The sequence below is a fragment of the Arvicanthis niloticus genome, chromosome 11, assembly GCF_011762505.2.
Source record: "Arvicanthis niloticus isolate mArvNil1 chromosome 11, mArvNil1.pat.X, whole genome shotgun sequence".
NCBI classification, from domain to species: Eukaryota; Metazoa; Chordata; class Mammalia; order Rodentia; family Muridae; genus Arvicanthis; species Arvicanthis niloticus.
In genome coordinates this window covers 60,244,900-60,264,990 of record NC_047668.1, presented here as the reverse complement: position 1 = coordinate 60,264,990, position 20,091 = coordinate 60,244,900, and the positions used below count along the sequence as shown (strand labels likewise).

At 44.3% G+C, this 20,091-nt stretch overlaps 1 protein-coding gene across 1 annotated transcript; it reads left to right on the top strand.

The window, feature by feature from the left end:
- The first annotated feature begins 561 nt into the window (after positions 1 to 561).
- On the top strand, positions 562 to 19,786 carry Spata31h1 (SPATA31 subfamily H member 1). The gene is given in 29 exon segments (XM_076941782.1): positions 562 to 672; positions 2,279 to 2,397; positions 3,499 to 3,618; positions 5,379 to 6,510; positions 7,428 to 9,664; positions 9,666 to 10,183; positions 10,322 to 10,441; positions 10,444 to 10,543; positions 10,545 to 11,209; positions 11,442 to 11,804; positions 11,922 to 13,007; positions 13,010 to 13,097; positions 13,099 to 13,321; positions 13,323 to 13,392; positions 13,395 to 13,477; positions 13,625 to 13,742; positions 14,531 to 14,861; positions 14,911 to 15,095; positions 15,098 to 15,430; positions 15,433 to 15,651; positions 15,654 to 16,593; positions 16,595 to 16,646; positions 16,648 to 16,954; positions 16,957 to 17,195; positions 17,198 to 17,364; positions 17,366 to 17,987; positions 18,266 to 18,290; positions 18,293 to 19,124; positions 19,360 to 19,786. Coding segments are annotated over 29 exon segments (11,832 nt in total).
- Positions 19,787 to 20,091: the final 305 nt, after the last annotated feature.

Sequence of the window (20,091 nt, the reverse complement as noted above, 5' to 3'; positions counted from 1 at the left end):
CCCTTCAGGTCTGGTGAGCAGCAGAAGTGTGTTGACCCTCCCCCAAAGGGAAACATGGGGTACAGATTCTCATTCCAGACTTTGCCCCTTGCCTTCTCCGGGCCAGCCTACTGTGAATACTGGCGATGCCCTAACACCCCTCATAGAGAGGCAGAACTTGGTACCACACCCCACCACTGCCCCTGGCCCTGGGCCAAAGTGAGAAGACACAGAGTATATGTGGGGAATTGGGGAGAGAGCACATGAGTGCCAGGGTATTTAAAGATTATTCATTTATGTATTTATTTATTTAATGTGTATGCATGCTCTATCTGCATGTACACCTGCATGCCAGAAGAGGGCATGAAATCCTATTACAGATGGTTGTGAGCCACCATGCGGTTGCTGGGAATTGAACTTAGGACTTCTGGAAATACAGTGAGTGCTCTTAACTGCTGAGCCATCTTTGAGAAGCTAAGAGTAGCGCCCCTTGCGTGGGCATTGGTGGAAGGAAGGAAGGCTGCAGCAGGATACATGTCAACAGTCTCTGGCACAAGGGCTGGAGATCCAGAGTCCCAAACGATGGACTTGAACCCCAACCTGAAGTGGCATGTCCATCAGAAGATTACTCTGTCAGGGTTAGTCATGGTGTGGAAGGGCACTCTCTTCCTAACCCATCTTCCTGCCTTCCAAGTACGGGCCTTGACCTAGGGCTTGGACATTCCCAGCATGCAGTGCCCCCACCCCTCAGCCAGGATATGTGCCACAGGCAGGCGAAGGCTTTTTGCGGGGGCTGTGCTGGGTGGGCAGTTTTCCCAGAGCAAGGAGTGAAGTAGGACTGAGTTGGTGCCAGCTCCTTCAGATACAGACGTTGCTGGCTGGATGGCCACCCTGTCAGGGCGAGCTTGAGCCCAAGGATCTGTTGGGTACTGTGCCCCTGCTCTAGGGCCTACAGCCCCATACCTCACCATAGTGGCATGTCACAGGAGGCCACAGAGGCACCAGCAATGCCAGGAGCAGGGCATGGGCATAATAAAGCCAAGGCACGGTTGCTTCTAGGCACTGACAGGAAGAGGAGCTGCCTCAACAGGACAAGGCAGGACCTGTGGGAAGACACTAGCTGGACAACCACAGATTCAGCAGAGCCACCTCTGCCCCTCGAGGGACCAGAGCTAGGGGAACAGCTCATGGCAGGGTAAGAACACTCAGAGGAGGGAGCTGGGGAAGGAAGGGTTTGGAGGGCAGTGAGGTGCCACCTCTGAAGGAAGAGCTTTGATCAGTGTTGATGGATCTGCCCAGGAGTGGGATGCTGGCTCCTTAGGTTCCTGGTAACAAGCTGGAGGTGGCAGGACCGGTCAGAGCTTCCTCATAGCAAAGCTCAGAGAGTTGATGTGACTGATTTCTACTGAGGAAACTCAGGACCAGAGGAGATATGTGAATGGCCTGATGTCCCTGAGCAGCCTCCAGTGGCAGGGAACCTGGGACCGAGACTGAGGTTTTTGGTTTGTTCATTTATATGTATGTAGTTAGAGCTGGAGCCTCGCATAGCCCAGGCTGGCCTCAAACTTTTCCTGTACCCTAGAACTTGGACTTCAGATCCTCCTGGCTCCACATTCCAAGAGCTAAGAGTATGTGCTACCACACCAGGTTTATACAGTGATGAATAGGGACTGAACCCTGGGTCTCTCACATGCCAGGCAAACATTCTACCAAGTTAGCTAAGTCTGTAGCCCAGGACTGTGGGGTTTGATCTTTGGTGCAGTCTTTCCCTCTTTACCATGGCAACCCCTTCATCTCAGGACCTAGTTAGGTCAAGGGTCAGCCCTACTAAGCAGGGGCGTGGCTCTATGCTTCCTATGGCACCCAGAGTGCCCTGAGAAGCAGGAGCCACACACTCCCATGGGAGTGGAACAAACGATAATGGGGTAATAGAAAGAAAATGGGGTTCTGAGCCAAGTGTTGCCACCTTCCAGGCATCTGATCCCAGCCTAGGCCTTCCTTCGTTTGTATTATGAGGCATGGCTTAGACCCAGTGAGACCCATGAGTTTCAGCAGAAGACATGGCACTAATGGACCCTTGGAATTCAGGGTCAACCAGGTATAGCAGTATGTCCCTACAATCCCAACACTTAGGAGGTGGAAGCAGTCAGATCCTAAGTTCAAGGCTATCCTGGGCTACACAGGGATTTCAAATCTAGCCTGGGCTACATGAAACTCTGGCCCAACAATAGCAACAATAACAAGAAGCCAGGGTTAGATGGGAATCTGTGTCAGATGCACTCATGGGTCCTCTCTGCAGAGTGAGGCCAGCCCGGAGAACACAGCACGGGAACAGACTCTGGTGAAGACACTACGTCAGGCCTTTCTGCCCCTGCAGGCTGCTCTGCCTGCAGTACCACCTGACACCAAGCTTTCCAAGTTGGATGTGCTAATGCTGGCCACAAGCTACATCGCACACCTCACCTGAACACTTGGCCAAGAGTTGACTGGCCCTGCCTGGCCTCCCTTCCTCCGTGGACTCTGTTACTTGCACCCTTTTAAGGTAGGTCACTGGCCTAGGAACTTGGTCATGAACCTTGGGACACAGAATAGGAAGTGAGGTCATTTTCTTCTAGTTCTCTTAGAAGGAGGCTAGAAACCCTAACTAAGATATCACCTTAATTGTAAGTGCTAAAAGTATAAAATACTTGGTACTTTTACTTCATTTACTATGGTAGCAATTGTCTCATTCCTAAATTAACTTTCTATTCTTATTGGTTAGCTTTCTGGTACTTTGCTATCACTTCAGTTCCACTGACCTACCCTGCTGTGTCCAGTATTTCAGGACTTCCTATGGGCTGGAACTGTAGAGTGAAAAATTATAAAGACACACACACACACACACACACACACACACACACACACACACACACACAGGCTTTTTCTTTACCCTAGACCTGAGCAAAAGAATGTAAGCTCCAGAAAGCGGAACTGAATGTAAGATTTTCACTGCCCCAGGACACATTCCGGGTGGAGGACATTACCCCTGAATCAGAGGACACTTACTGGATTACATTCCTCAAGCCACAGGGAGTAGACCCCACCTGTGGGTGGGAAAAGCTCAAAAGGCAGGAGGACACATTCCTGACCACAGAGAAAGATGCAAGCCATCTAGGTGGGGCTATAGCCAGAAGAAGTGAAAATAGTTAACCTGAAATAGTTGGTAATGACATGGTAGAACTACATTTTTGAGAGGAATGAGTGTGCAGAGTGATTTTCACATGACTCTAATCATTGAGGGTGAGTACCTCTGAAATGTTCCAGTATTTTTATGTTTTGTATCCTTGACAACCCCTCACCCCCCTTCCCACTCCCCTGGTTTGTGGTTTTTCCCTTTAAAACCCTCCTCAGACTGGCTGGCGGGGTCGAACTCTACTCCTGCTCGAGTGTGTAGTTAGACCGCTGGCTGCCAGCTTTCTTCCCTAATAAACCTCTGCTGATTGCATCCAGGTATGGTTTCTTGTGGTTTTTGGGTGGTAGTGATTTCTTGAGACTTGAGGAAGGGTTTCCCGGGTTTGGGGGTCTTCAGAACCAGGGCTATATATTATGGTCAACAGACAAGAGCCTTCAACGGATCTTCCAACATCTAGAAAATGCAAGGTCAGGAAAAAGATTTTCTGGGTAGGAGATAGAGAAATACTTAAAATATAAGAAAGGAAGGAAGGAAGGAAGGAAGAAGAGTAAAGAGGGTGGGGAAAGAAAAGCTTTTGAGTCGTAAAGAACTATTTTTTGAGATTTATTTGTATTTTATGTGTATGAGCATTTTGCATACATGTATGTCTGTGTACCACATGCATGCCTGGTGCCCACAGAGGCCAGAATAGGGTATGCAATCCTCTGGTACTGGAGTTCCTGATGTTCACAAACCACCATGTGGGTGCTGAGAATCAAACCTGTGTTGAAGTAATTATTTAAAACGTCCACTGCTCAAGCGGGTATCTAAGCTGTGGCAACTCTGCCTAACTCAGCAGCCATGTTCTGTGGCCAGAGGCCACGTGCACGCGGCAGCTAGAAACAGACAGCCAGGGCTGGAGAGTTGGCTCAGTGGTTAAGAGCACTGACTGCTCTTCCTAAAGGTCCTGAGTTCAATTCCCAGCAACCACATGGTGGCTCACAACCATCTGTAACAGGATCTGATACCCTCTTCTGATGTGTGTCTGAAGACCCCTACAGTGTACTCACATACATAAAACAAATAAATCTTAAAAAAAGAAAAGAAAAGAAAAGAAAAGAAAAAGAAACAGCCAGCCAGAAACACCAGCCCTGCCACCCATGAGACGCCAGCGTGGGAAGTGGCTCTGCCAATCTTCCACTATGTCTCTGCAAGGCTGAGCATTTCCCAGACCATCCCACCAACCACACAGGCTCAGTACAAATGAGACTCTAAATGCTTAGATGACCCAAAGGCTTATATATTTGGTAATGATCAATAACAAGATGCCCACTCAATCAGAGGTGTAACCCAATACCCAACCTAGATATACCAACTACCTTTGACAGCCAGAGACACATGAACATCCACCTCCATGTTCCCCTCTCTCCTCTCCTCTCCCTTTCCTAGCTCCTCCTCTTCCCTCTCCTGTTCCTCTCCTAGCTCCTCCCACTTTAGCTCCTCCTACAAACCTGTATCTTCTGGAAGAGCAGTCACTGCTTTTAACTACTGACCCATCTCTCTAACCCCCAAAGCAGTGAGGTTGTTTTTTGTTTTTAAATTAAAAATACACTTATTTATTTATTTTTCTTTCTTTCTTTCTTTCTTTCTTTCTTTTGGTGCATGTGTACACATGTGTGTCACATGTATATGGAGGTCAAAGGGCAAGCCACTGGTACCAGTTCTTTTCTAACATACAGATCTTAGGGACTGAACTCAACTCAAGTCATCCAGCTTAATGGCAAGTTGAACGGGAGTGTGTGTGTGTGTGTGTGTGTGTGTGTGTGTGTGTGTGTGTGTGTTTGTAAAACTTAGGTGTCATTCCTTGGATCTGCTCACCTTCTTTTTGAAAAAAAGTCTCTCAGTCAGACTCACTAGTTAGCCTTGATTGGCCAGTGAGCCCCAAGGATGTGCTTGTCTCTGCTTCCCCGACACTGGGCACCATGTACTTTTATTGTCCTGTGTGATCTGGGGATGGGGCACAGCATTTGTATGGCATGCACTTCACTGATTCATCTCCCTCACTTCTGGTAGAGGGATTCTTTACAGAAATAACTGATGCTTGTGAATACACCCCCTTTTCCACCCTCACCTCCCTTACACCAAAAATAGTTTGCACTTGAAATGACCACTTCTTTTGTTCTGTACTAATTTTCCCACTACTGATTCCAAAGAAAACAACAACAACAAAAATCTCTTTGTTTTTCAGCTCAACACGTATGGAATTCGATTTACCAGAATCCCATGATATGTCTTCTTCCTCCATCTTTGACACTGTGGCTCAGGAGATTGTCCTACCTCACTGTTACTGTGAAAATGGGAAACATTCTACTGACTATAGTATATCTTCTGAATCCTCCAACAACAGCTCAATCCTGTCTTATGTTCCAATCTTTTCTGAAAGAACAACTTGGCAAATCCAGAGCAATAGTGTCCCCGATTCCCCAGAAAAGAAGTTGCCCATGTGCAGGAGCCAAAGCACACCACTGCCTACCTTTCAGCTGGCAGATACTGAAAAGTCACATCTTTTCCAGAATTTTGCAGCCCTTCCTCCCTTACAAGCTCAAAGCTCTTTTATTAGCCTGATTTTACAATCCTTAGATCCTGGTAAACAACAGAAAACAAAAGATAAGGAAAAGAATCATTTGCTATCAGATCATGGGTCAAATTGTGTTTTGAATGGGAGACTGGGACCCTTCATCTGGGCTCCACTCCAGCTCTCTCCTTTAGTCAGAGGAGAGCTGGAAGGACATATGTCTCAGGTCTCCACCTTGCAGAAACAAGTGGTACTTCTGCCTGTGAAAAAATCATGGGAAATACTCAATCATCCGATGGATGCACAGGAGATCCCCGAGACTCATTTACCTACACCCATCCCTCAGAGCACTAAGCCAAGTACCAACAGATCTTCAGATGTTCCATCAATTCATCTCCATGCAAACATTGGGGTGAATTCTGAAGTAAACAGGACAGAAGCAAGAATGTCACAGCCACTTACCACCAACAAGCAATTAGAATCTGAACAGGACCACCAAATCATTAGCTACAATCCTTTAGTAATATCAATGGACATGCCACCTTCCAGAAATGTAGAAGTTGATGCAATTTGGGAAGAAACCACTTTACAGAAAAAGGATCCAAAGCCTGTGTTAGAGCTGAATATAGAACAGAGGGTCACAGGTCTTCCAGAAGAAAGGATGCAGTCATATAAGGCACAAGGAACTAATGTGGAGCTGACACCCAAGGTACCATGTTCAGCCACAGACAGCATAAAGGTCACTCTGATGGCATTGCATCAGGTTATGGATGCAATGGGAATGATTCCAGATTTACATTCAGAGGTAACAGACTCTATGGAAAATTCACCAGCCTCAGCATAAAGTTGTGAAAACATTAAACATGGACTCGGGATCACAGAATCAAGCCACAAAACAGATCAGGTTTACTCCTAGGCCACTTCAACGCCTATGGCCACCACCTAAAGTCCTGGATTCATCAAGGATGATTCCAGGATCATCTAAGAAATCCACACATGCTCTAAAGATAAACTCAATGGTACAAGAGTCACCCACAGGAATGATCACACCACTACAAGCTGGTTTGACTGCACAGTCAGTGGCTCAAACCAAAGAATCTCTAGAGTTGCCTTCTGCCTTCAAGGTTCAAGTCAGAGACTCCATAGGGATGACACCACATCAAGGTACAAAGTATGTGTCATTGACTCCAAAACTGCCTCATCAGGTCATGGACCCTTCCGAGTTCACCCCACAGCACCAAGACTTAGACTGTTCAGAGGTGAGCCCAAGGCAAAGTCACAAAATGACAGAACCTTTGGGGTCGACCTTTGATACCTGGCCACAAAAGAAGAATCCTACAGAGATGACACCATCACATCATCAAATGACAGAATCTATGACAACAGCCCCAGGGGCACCAGATCTAGGGACAGTAGCTATAGGGATGAGCCAATGACATAAACTTGTAGAGATAAAAACAGATGGACCGCTGACCCCAATGGTGGTACCTACAGATTTGACCCCAGAACAACATCAGCAGAGCATACAGTCTGAGGAATTAACCACCATACCACAATTACAAACTGAGAAACCTGTCCCAGCAGCCCCAGAGTCTCAGCTTCAAGATGTGAAGTCTGGCCAACTGACAGTTGAACCACAACTCCAAAACATACAATCTGCTGGGGTGGCCCCAAATCCACAGGTGCAAAGTGAATTCAGTAAATTTGATTCCTGGTTCACAGTCTCAAGGTATGGAAGGTGTTCATTCGGCTCTACCACAGGAGGTACAAGAAGATGTAAAAATGGTGGCATTGACCCCAAGACTACCACTTGAAGATGTAAAATCTGCAAACTTGGCTCCAAAACCATGTCCACGAAACACCAGCTCTGATAAGATAGCCCATGTACCACCACTGCTTGAAGATATGGAGATTCCATTGGTAGATTGTAGGAGTTTAATTCCTGAGACCCTGGTGGAAAGCATGAAAGTTGGTGAGTTGATTACACACCTTTTTGCAGTAAAATCTTCAGATGTGAGCCTCAACTCAAGTTATTCTTTCCCAGAACCTGAAGGGCTGACTGAACAGCAACAAGCCTCAGAAGCAAGGGTGACCTCTGACCCTTGTCATCAGGTGAAAGAATCTGCTGAGTTGACACAATCATCAGCAGGAATGACTCCAGCACCAATGAGCCAAACCTCAGAATCTATGGAGATGAGCTTACCACCACTCCACGATACTTTTGAAACTAGGACCGAGTTTGTAAAAGAGATGAAGGAGACTCCAGAATTACAATCCAAAATTAAAAATGTTCTGAATTTGCTACCAGAATTAGAACTGCCCACCATAAACCCAGAAGTGATGGCCCCAGAACCACAGCCCCTGGATGTGAACTTTGTTCATGTGATGCTAGAACCATGTCCAGAAGTTACTAACCCATCAACAATAAGACTATATGAATACACAGAAAGCACCAAATTGACATTGCCTGAAGCTGATGATACACAGGGGACTATTGTAGAAACAGATTTATAAATGGGATCTCAGGGATTGAATCTAGAACCAAGAGTGCAATTCGAGGAATCAGAGTCATTGGCAGAAAAATTGAAATTTGAAGAATTAATCTCTGAACCATCAGTACTAGTTGTAGAACCTGTAGAGTTAACTACAAAATCCGCACCACATATTATAGATGTGATCCCAGGGCCACAGCTCCACAATGTAAAGTTTATGCAAATAGATTCAGAGTTACAAATAGAACTAGAGTTACAAAGTGAGATATCTGTGGATGTAGTACAACAGTCACCTATTGGAGTGGCAGATCATGAAAAGGTAAAACCAGAGCCAGGGTCACAGAGTTTATCACCAAAGGAGTCAGTTGAGGGGACACAGATTCCAAATGTGAAATCCATGGATTTGAATCTGGGCCAAGAGCAACCAATTGTCAAATCAGGATTAATTCCAGGGCCACAACTGCAAAGTGTCAGATTTCCAAAGTTATATCAAGGGCAACTTTTTCAAGGTGAAAATCCAGCAAATTCACATTATAGTGTGAAATCTGATGAAACAATATCATATTCCCCAATACCAGAAATCAGATCATCTGGTTTTATTCCAGGTCCAAAGGTTCCAGAACCACAACCACAACATGTGAAATCTACGGAAGTAAATCTAGGACCATGTTTGCAAGATGTAAGATTTTCTGATTCGATCCCAAAACCCAAGCATCAAGGTTTCAAATATACACAGTTCATACCAGGTTTTCCGCTTCAAGAGAGGACGTCTCAGGGATTTATGCCAGAATCATTTTTGCCATTAAGCTAAGAGCCAAGGTTTGAATATAGGAAGCTTGCTCTGCCTACACAAGGATCAGAGTTTCACAGCATGAAATTTGCATCACAAGCCTCTGAACTACAGCATCCACACGTGATATCTGAGGTGGTCAACACAGGACCTCAGAAACAAGATATTAAATTTTCTGAGCTGGCTTTAAGACCAAAATTTCAAGGGGTCAAATTTGGGAAGCAAATCTGAGGATCCATGTTTGTTATTGGAAGTTCTACAACTCTAGAGTTAGGGATACAAGATCCCAGATTAGCAAAGATGATTCCAGTGCTACAAGATACAAGGCAGGTAAGTTTTAACTCAGGGCCATGGCTGCAAGATGTCAAATTTTTGGATATAATACCAGGAATTCAACCTCAAGGTGTGAAAACTTCAGAGCTAAACTTGGGGCCACACTTAGAATGTGTAAAAAATTTTGAGTTGACCACACAGCCAGAGACGCAAGGGAGAAAACCAGAATTGACAGTACAAGAGTCCCCATTTCAAGATGTAAAATCAAAGTTGGCTCCTGGGAGACACTTAGCGAATGTAGATTATTCTGAGTTGATCAGAAGACCAGAGACCCAAGGCATAGCATCTTCTGAATTGATTGAAGGACAGCTTTTGGGACATATAAAACCTGTGGAGAAGAACACGGTTTCAAAGCAAGAAACTCTTGACATCTGTGGAATTAACACCAGGGCCATATTTGGGAGGTAGTAAATCTACAAAGTTAAAGTCAAAGTCAGAGCTGGAGCATGTCAGATCTATGCTGTCAACGCCAGGGATGCAAGCAGGAGATAGGAAACTTGAGCGGCCTCTGGGCACCAGCTTGAAGGATTTAAAGCCAAAGTTACTACCTTCAAAGCCAAAAGTAGAAGATAAGAAATCTGTGACCTTAACTGTAGAAGAATGTCTCAAGAGGATAAAATCTACTGTGGTATCCCCAAGTAGTTCCCTGAGAGGAGATATGAAGTCTGTCAAGTTGATTCCAGGTCCAAGAATTCAAGATGTGAAAACTAAGGGGTTGGCCCATGGTACACATGTTCAAGATGTAAATGCCATGGACTTGAAACCTGAACCAAAGAAGCAAGGGGAGAGTCCTGTGACTTTGGTACCAAGGATGTTTTTTCAAGAAAAGTCTATGAAGTTGTTTCAAGGGCCTCAACTGCAAGGTATAAAACCCAAGGGACTGAATTCACAGCTACAAACACAAGATAGGAAACCTGTGATCTCCCCATGTTGGAAACAGCAAAGTCTAAAACCTCCAACTGTAGCCAAAACACAAGGGATCTGAGGAGTAAAATTTGTAGATTTCACCTCAACACAACAAGGGTCTCAAGGGATGGCACCCATGGACTTAACTCTTAAGTCTAGACAGGATGACCAGATAACTGTAAAGTCACTAGAGTGGAAAGGTGGGATTTTTGACCACAGAAAAAACAGCTTGAATCAGAAAATACATTGCCCATGGAGTCAGATCAAGAACCCAAACCTGCAGATATGAAACCCATAGAGATCAACTCTCAGTTACTATACAACCTCATTTGTATTGGCTCCTGAGCCAGTTGTTCAAAGTGTAAAAGCTGAAGAGTTCCAACATGAACTACAGGTGTTAAGTATGAAACCTTGACAGTTGACTCCAGGGTCCCAGATGGACCAAGAGAAAGCCTTGGAGTCAAAGTTGGACCCACAGCTTCAAGGTATGGAAACTGAGGCACTGAATACAGAACCCCAAACTGGAGGCACAAAGTCTATTCAATGGATACCAATATCTGAGTTTCAAAGTGAGAAAGGTACAGGGTTAAACTCAAGGTCACAGTCTCAAGATGCCACACCTACAGAACTGAAGCCGCTTATGCTATGGAGAGGTGTGAGGTCATCTGAACTGACTGCCAGGTCAAAAATTCAAGGAGAAAAATCTGTGGCATTTCATCTTGAGCCACAATTACAGGGAGTAAAGACCTCTCCATTAGCAATAGGGTTGCAGGAACCAAAAACTTTTATCTTGACTTCAGAGCTACAGCCTCAAGGCATCACAACCAAGGAGCTAAACAAAGAGCCACAGGCTGAAAGTGTGAGATCTGTCCAGTGGATACCTCAACAGGCATTCCACGGTGTGAAGTTTTTAGGATCCAATAGTGGGTCACCATCTCAAGGTGTCAAATTGACAGACCAGAAACCCTCCATAAAACTGGGAGGTAGGAAGCCATTGAAAATAGCTCAAGGGCCAAAATTTCAAGCGAAAACATCTGGGGATTTTAACCTCAGGCCACAAGAACAGTGTATGAAGACCCTCCAGTTGTCACCAGGACCAGAGCTACAAAAAGGGGGGAAACTTTGTAACATCTTCAGAACCACAGTCTCAGTGTGTGGAAACTGTGCCATTGGACCATGGACCACAGCTTGAAAATACAAACTCTGTCTTCCAAGATAAGAAATCTATGCAGAATCTTGGGTTACAGCCTCAAGGATTCATATCCAAAGAGTTAAAACCCTCAGTACAAGAAAGGGATGTGAAGGCATCTGAGGAGTTGATGACATGGCCCAAGACAGAAGGTAAAGAACTTTCCCGGTCAGTCCAGGAATGCTTGTCTCATGGGTTCAAAACTATTGATTATAAGTCTGAGCTGCCATTTAGAAGTATGAAAACATGTGACCCAACCTTAAGGTCAATGATCAGTAATATAAAATCAATGACATTCAAACCCAGGTTCCATATAGAATGCAGGAGCTCTCTAGAATTGACCCCTGGGACACAGTCACAAGAAGCAAAGGCGTTAAAGTCATCTTCAGGTATACAACAGCCTCAAGATTTGACATCTTCAGTGTTTAAACAAGAGTCACAGTCTTCAGGAGCGAAATCTGGGGTATCAGGCCAAGGGTCACAGTCATAAAACAATAAAAATATAGGATTGAAAAGTGAAAAATCTTCTGAGTTGGCACTTCAGACAAAACCTCATGGTATGAAATCTGAGATGAAGTCTGAGCCCCAGGGACAAAGTACAAAATGTTCTGACTTGACACCTGAAACAAAGTCCCAGAATATGAAATTTAAGTTAAGTCCCAGCTCACAGTTGAAAAATAAATCATTTACTAATTTAATCATGGGGACCAATATTCGAAGGGTCAAGCTAGACTCTAAACCTAGGCCACAGTCCCAAGGTATAAAATTGGATTCAGTTCTGAAGACAAAGCCTCAAGAAATGGAGATGGAAAACTGTGAATCAGGCCCACAGTTACAAGATCTGAAATCTCTGAAGACAATCCTGGGTGTAAAAGTCCAAAATGTCAAATCTATGGGCTTCAGTCCTAGACCACAATTAGAAGATATGCCATCTGAAGTCATTACAGAGAAGAATGTTCATGGTATGAAGTCAGTAGAAATCAAACCTAGTCCAAAATTACAAGGTGAGAAACCTGAGTTCACCCCAAGGAAGCTGTTTTTAGGCACACTATCTATAGGGATGGATTCAGACCTTAACTTGCAAGATTTGAAAAATTCCGAGCTGATCATGGGCAGGAAACTTCAAGATGTAGACTCTATGGAACAACACTTGACAAGTATAAAACCTTCCGAGGTGATCACACAGATAAACTCTCAAGGTGTAACAGCAGTGAACTTTGATTCCGGACCACAGACACAATATAAAAATCCTTCTGAATTGTTTCAAGGAGAAAAGCTCCAAGATATGGAATCAATTGAATCTGTAAAGTTAAACTCTGGCCCTCAGTTGCAAGATAAGAAATATTCTATGTCAATTCTGGGGACAGAGCTTCAAGATAGACGATCTTCAGAGATCAATTCTGGCTCACACTTACAGGGTGTAAAGTCTTCAGAAGGGATTTCAGGAGACACAGTTCAAAAAGAAAAACCCATGGCCCTTGTGTATCAGCCACTTGGGCAAGATGTAGAATCCTTTAAATGGATTTTCTCTAAGGCACTTGATGGGAAACCTTTGCAGTTCAAGGTACCCTCTGAGTTACACATCAGGAAACTAAGTTAAAACCAGAATTACACCTTCAAGGTATGAAGACTGAGGCTTTCAACCCTGGATTAAAGCTGGAAGATGTGAAAGTCCACATATCCACAAACAACAAAGGATAAGGAGGTCAATTATGATGCAGACTTGCAGGTTGTGGTATTCTCTGAGTTGGCCTCACCAATTTATAATGTGGTACCTTTTGGACTCAAAGCCAGAAATCAGAAGCAAGATGTGAAACCTCACAAATTAAGTCAAAAGCAACAGCCTCAAAGTATGAAATCAACAGTGTTCAATCATGAGCCACATTTGCAACATATCAAGTCATCAATCAGACTTGTGTGCAACACTTCAAGACCTGAAATCGATGGAATTCAACTCAGAGCAAGAGTTGCAAGATGTCCTCTTGAGTTGGGCCCGGGAACAGGTACACAGTCTTTAGGGTTCAACCCTGGGCCACAGTTACAAGAGATAAAACCTTCTTCGGTAACCACAGAGGTCAAGCTGCTGGAAGAGTCATCTCCAGAATTCAATCATGAACCTAGATTGCAATGTAGGAAATCCTGTGACTGGAGTCACAGTAAAAATGTTATGGCACCCAACACCGGGATACAAGATGTAGAATCATCTAAGTTGCACCCTGATCCAGACCTTCAGGGTATAAAATCTAAGGTGTTCTGCCCTGGGTCACACTTGGAAGATGTGAATTCTGCATGTACTCCCAATATAAATTCTCAGTATGTAAATTCCAGTGGGTATACATCTGGGCCATATTTGCAAGATACAAATTCCTCTGCATGCATTCCAGAGCCAAACGCTCAGTGTATAAGCTCTGAGTGCAATACTGGAATACATTTGCCTGGAAAGAATTCTTCCTCATGCTTTTCAGGATCAAAATTGCAATGTGTAGATTCTACTGGGAGCAGCCCTAAGTCACATTTGCAAGACATAAATTCTAATGAATGCACCCCAAAGCCAAGTCCTCCATGTGTACAGTCTACTGAGTGCAATCCTGAATCACATTGGCAAGGTGTGAATTCTTTTGTATATACTCCAAGGCAAAATCTTCTGTGTGAAAATTCTAATAGGTATAATCTTGGGCCACCTTTTAAAGGTATGAATTTTTGTACATTTCCACCACCACAAATTCTGTGTGTAAATCCTGTTTGGTGCAATATTAGAATACACTTGCAAGATATAAATTCTCCTGCATGTACTCTAAATCAAGAATCTCAGTCTGAAAATTCTATTGGCTACTACCCTGGGCCACATTTACAAGCTCCAAAACTTCAAGAACAGCACTTGAAGTCTGAATTAACTCAAGGGTCAAACGATTTGGGTATAGCACCTATGGAATACAACCCTGGTCCACAACATCAAGGTATGGATGGTATGAATTCTTCCAGGTTTAATCCTGAATCAAAACCTCAATGCATATGTTCTGTAAAGCCCAGTTCAGGGCCACAGTTGCAAAGCATTAAGTCCTTTGACTTGACCCCAATGATGAAACCCTTGACTTGAAACCAATGATGGCATCAGGACCACAGTCCACCAAGAAGCTCTTAGCAGGACCAGCACTGATTAGTGTCAAATTTTCAAATTTGTCACTGAAATCACAGCAGCAAAATATGAAATCTTTGTTGTTTACTTCAGAGCCAAAGTGGCAAGGTGTAAAACATGTGAAATTGTCATCAGTGTCTCTGCCAGAACCTGGAAAATCTGTGGAGTTACCACCAAAGTCAATTTTTCCAAATATGAAATCTGGGAACCTAATGCCACAGACAATTGATCCAGTCACAAAATTGACTAAAGCAACATATAAACCAGAGCGACAGGTGGTGGATTTTGCAGAAATGATCATGAAGCCTAGGTTGATGTCAAGTCCCTAAATTGGTGAACTTTACCACCAATTTATCAAGATGTGGAATCTTTAAAAACGACAAAAGGATTGGGACAGAAAAGCACAGAAATGATGGGAAAAAATCTATGAAGTTGAACTTCAAACCAACAGATAAAGTCATAGAATCATTAGATAAAGTCTTAGAATCATTACAGATGCCCTTGAAGCTAGTCCTTCAAGTACCAGAATTTGTTGATCTGACTCCACACTAAGTGATCAAGATTCAAAATCCTCAGAGCCAAACCTACAGAAAAGCTACCAGATCCCAGAAACTCCAGAGTTACCGTCTTGGTCATGGCCTCAATTTCAAGATTTCAAGAAGTTACAGACAAAGGAAGTTACAGAATCTGATAGAATGACCCTCGACTTGAAGAATCATGTTGCAGACAAGATAGAGCTGACTTGTGAAGCAAGACAGCAAGGGAAAGAATTTCTTAGAATGACTCCAGAGCCAGTAAATAGAGAGACTGTATTTGTAGAAAAATCTCCAAGGTCATGACCTCAAGACTCAGGACCTCTGGGGGTAGGCTCTAGGAAAAGATCTCTAGGGAACAATCTGTAGTATCAACACCAAGGCCATTCTGTCATGTCCCAGATTCTGCTTCAGGAATAATGCCAGGGCCAGGACCTCAGACTCCCAAATCTAAAAATTTAGCCTCTATGCTGTGGCTGCAGAAAGAATCCTCTGAGTTATTATGCAAGCAAACCAGTCAAGTTGTGGGAAATACTGACTCTGTAGAGCTCACCTTTGGTACACAGCAGCCAGGAGGGGTCTAACAAAACCTCAGAATCTGTGCCTGGAAAATGCAAGCATCACTCCAATAGAATCACTGGATTAAATGATATACTTTGTAGGGGTTAGTCCAAAGCCACGAGATCAAGTGACAGAATCTGCAAAGACACAGCTTCCAGTTCCTCAATCAGTTGTCCTCCAAAAAGTTTCTGAAGCTGTAGAAGTGATCCCTGAACCACCACTTCAAGTTATAAAGTCTATGATGATTCCAGAGAGTATCCCTCAAGAGTCAAACTACAATGATTTGACTCTCAAAATACATGATGTGATAAGTTCAAAATTTGCTCCAAGCCTTTGGCTACAAAATGTGCAGTCCAAGAAATTAATCATAGATCCAACACATCAGGTTTTAGAAACAAAACGCTGGCCAGGCTTTCGAATTATAAAGACTGCATTAACTCCCAAACCACTGCTTCTGTTGGTAAAATCTGAAGAAGTGGCACCAGGACCTTGTCCTCAGACTGTAGAACTAATAGGACTCACCACAAGATCTAGCATTAAAGTAAGAGAATGTTTGAATTTACACCTAAGACCACATCTTCAAGACCTGGTAAAACCTATGGAGTCAACTCCAAGGGCAGATATTCAAGTGACTTCTGCAGAATTAGTATTTCAGCAAACATCTCACCTTAAGGAGCCTACAGTGTTGACTCATGAGCAAAGGCTTCAGGCTGGAAAATCTCTAAGCCTCAAAACAGAATCTCCCAAAGTAATGAAAATTGAGGATTCCAATCAAGGATCAGTGTGTCAGAATAAAGACTCAGAGATGATCACATCAGCAAAGTTACAGGCAGAGGACTACTTATCTAGGTTAATACACAGCCCTCCAATCCCATTTCTCTCAAGCATTGACAAAACAACTGAATTAGAGCACCTTCAGGGTTCTGGGGTGCCAGAAGTTTCAAGAGCTTTTGAAAAACCTTGGTGTTGGTATTTTGCAGTTTTCAAAATTCTATACAAACAACTATTATGATAAAATCTTCATTTCTTCCCTTGATCCTTCAAAATCTATCCTCTGATAAGACAGGGGACACCAAGGAAGCCCCATATCCTGAGATCTGGAGCATGAATATCTTATCTAAGGAAGAACATGAAAAGGAGAAAATGGAGGAATTCCAGAAGTATTCTTCATATTCATTCAGATTACTATCAGAAGAGTTTCAGGCAGGATTAGGGGCTTGAAGAAGCTCTATCCGTTCTTTCGTGGGCATACAACAGAATGTCTGGGAAAGTCATGTCTGCAGGCAGCAACTACCTAGGAAATACCTCTCAATATGTTACTGCTGGGGAATGTCCTGGGAGCCACTATGGAAAGGAAGCCTTGTTCTCAATCATTTTTAACAGAAGGATCCACTATGGACATCTGTCAATCTAATCAGAATTTATTTGGGGTTTCAGCTGAACTGATGGAATTTTTTCAAAGCCGGCTAGAGAGGGTTCCAAGGACCATTTCTCAGACTTCAGTGGTTAAAAACTATATTCAGAGACATATTTTATGTCACAGTAATGAGGGGGAAAAATGCCTTTAAAGATGTGGACACTCGGCTCCATGTCTTCCATAATACAGCAATACTCTGGTACTAGATTAGAAGGAAAGAAAACAAGCTCAAAGCTCAGCAATATATTCCAGGAAATCACTGAGCATGTGTCTGTGTCATGTACTGGGGCCCGGCTTCATGCCTGATTTCAAGATACTTTACACTAGGGAAGATTCTGTTTCCAGGGAGCAGAGTAAAATCTCACTATGTGGTTCACTGGCTGGGACTTTTGAGTCTCAGCCTTCCCTCCAGACAAGTTCTCTCTCACAGTCCAAAACAGATATCTCAAAACAGCTCCAACTGCTAAAAGAACTACAGCTACAAAGAGCAGGAAAACTCCTAAGAAGTCAAATACCCCACAATGTCCCTCCACCTCTATCGTCAGGTCTTGTTCTAAAGTATCCCATCTGCTTACAATGTGGCCGATGTTCAGGACTGAATTGCTGTCATAAGTCACAGTCTGCTTTTGGGCTGTACCTTCTTATCTACCCACAACTCTACCTTTTAAGCACCCCTGAAGGCTATGGTGAGATTCCATTGCATCTTCCATTTAAATTGCAAACTGGGAAAAGAGCTCAAGACTCAAAGTATTATGAAAGAAACAGAGCAGATCCACGGAAGACTGCTGCATCACCATCTCGAAGGACAGCTAGATTCTCTACCCTGGCTTCCAAGAGTCCTAGTCCTAGAAGAGGTTTCCAGTCCAGATCTTCCCTGTCTCCTGCTTCTGTTCAAGTTCACACTCAACAAAAGAATAGGCCTGTGGTGTGGCAGGAAAGACAACAGCCAAAAACTATGAATTCTGTCAGATTCACTCCGTATCAGAGAAAGCAATCAGGATGAAAAATGGGTTAAATCAAGCCTCAGAAAGACCTCTGTCTTAACATATCCAGTGAAGAAAATCGCCAAGGGACCTAAAACACAAAACACAAGGCTCTACAAAATCCTTACAAGCACAAAAAGCAGTCAGTCGTCCTAGAACACTGAGGGGTCTGCCAAGAAGCAGAATTCAAACCACCCAAGCAAGCACTGTTCCTTCCAAGGGACAACCTAAGAAATTCTCCCAGCCCAATTCATCCGACTGCTTTTTCACGGCCTAAGGAAGGCATTCCAAGCAGCACATAGAATTGTGACTTTTACCAGACAGAAACTTGAGTACAAGATGAGGCCAGACAATTTGTGGTCAATCAAAAACTTGCACCCCAAACAAAGAGCCAAGGATTATTGCTTAATGGGAGATAGCAAAGGAGCCAGGACCCCAGTTGTCGGGCACAGGTCAACACTCTCAACCCCTAAGCAAAAGGACAAGTTGCAGGGAGCAAGGGAGTGGGGTAGACAAGCTCAACATCCCAAACAGGCGAGCCCTTTCCTACCCAGACCCTTGCGATTGCAGAAGACCGTGGCTTGTGGATGGGATGTCTTTAACCAAGCTAAGTCAGTCCCAGAACCTTTGAAGAGAATTCAAAATGTCTACAGTATAGCAAAGAAAGGCTGTAGTCGGGAAATACTCAGTCTAGAGGCTAAGAACTGTTGTTCTAAAGTAGGAGCCAGATTTCAGGCCCAAGAGAGGATTGTATCTAACCCACTCCTGAAAGGAACCCTGCAGAGTCACTTTGGAAAGAAGCCCATACACAAGGAAGAACAAGGCTTCCTCAGGGAGAGAACCGTATGCAATAAGCCATTTGAAAGGACCCATCACAGGCTCCCCCAGAGAACTCATGGGCAAAGTCTCTCTGACAGGAGACATCACAGTCCTTGTTGGAGAAGGCATAGCAGTTCCTCTGACAGAACCCTTAGAAGTCTTTCTGAGAGGAGTCATCGCAGTCCCTCCCAGAGAAACAGTCTTAGCTCCTCTCTAAGAACCTATCATAGTCTCTCTGACAGAAGCCATAAGTCTCTTTAAGGGGAGAGGCCACAGTTCCTCAAGGAGGAACCCTTGAAATCCCTCAAGGAAGAGCCCTCACAGTCCCTCAGGAAGGAACCTTCGCAGTCCCTCAGGGCGGAGCCCTCACAGGCGCTCAGGGAGGAGCCCTTGTAGACCTCTGGAGAGAAGAGGACACAGTCCCTCTGTGAAGAAGAGTCTACACAGTCTTTCTGGGCGGAGCCAACAAGGTCCCTCTTCTCTGTGATGCCTCAGTCCCTCAAAAAGGAGCCATCTCAGTCTCACGAGGAGGTCACTGGGCAGTCGCTCAGAAAGGAGCCATCCATGTAGTTCATCTGAAAGATCCTTTTCCATTCCTTCTGGCTGGAAAAGACATGGTTCTGGAATAAACCAATACACTTTCCCTAATCCCAGGCTACACAGGCATTCTTCCACACTCAGCCGCAGCCATTCTGAGAGAGCTCGCTATAGTCCCTCTGAAGGCAGACACAGTCGTTCTGAGTGCCTAAGTCATTCAGAGAGGAACCAGCACTGTCACTGTGACAGACCCTATCACAGTCCCAAGGACAGGCTCAAGCATCCTTTTCCTAAGGAGAGATCCAGAGGTAGCTTGGCTAAAGAGTTCATGTCTTTCAGGGACCACACCAAAAAATCCAAAAGCTGGACAAATTTGGAGGTGTGAAGTTAGTGGATAAGGAGAGATCTGCCCCTATTAAGTGTATTCCTGCTCAGCCACTGCCTGCAGCCTCAGCAATGAAAGAGCAATCTGGGAGGGAAGAGGAAGGGAATGGGTCTGTAATTTGAGATCAATAAGGGGAGATTTGAACTCCATTTGCATCCGTAAGACCACCTGTGGGATGGGTGGGACGCCGGTTCAATAGGAGCCCTTAAATCTTCAGACTCCACCCATTTGCTCCAACCCTCTGGGCCCCACAGCCTCCCTACTCCCCTTTGCGTTGGGGGCGGGGTCTCAATGGAAGCTGAAGC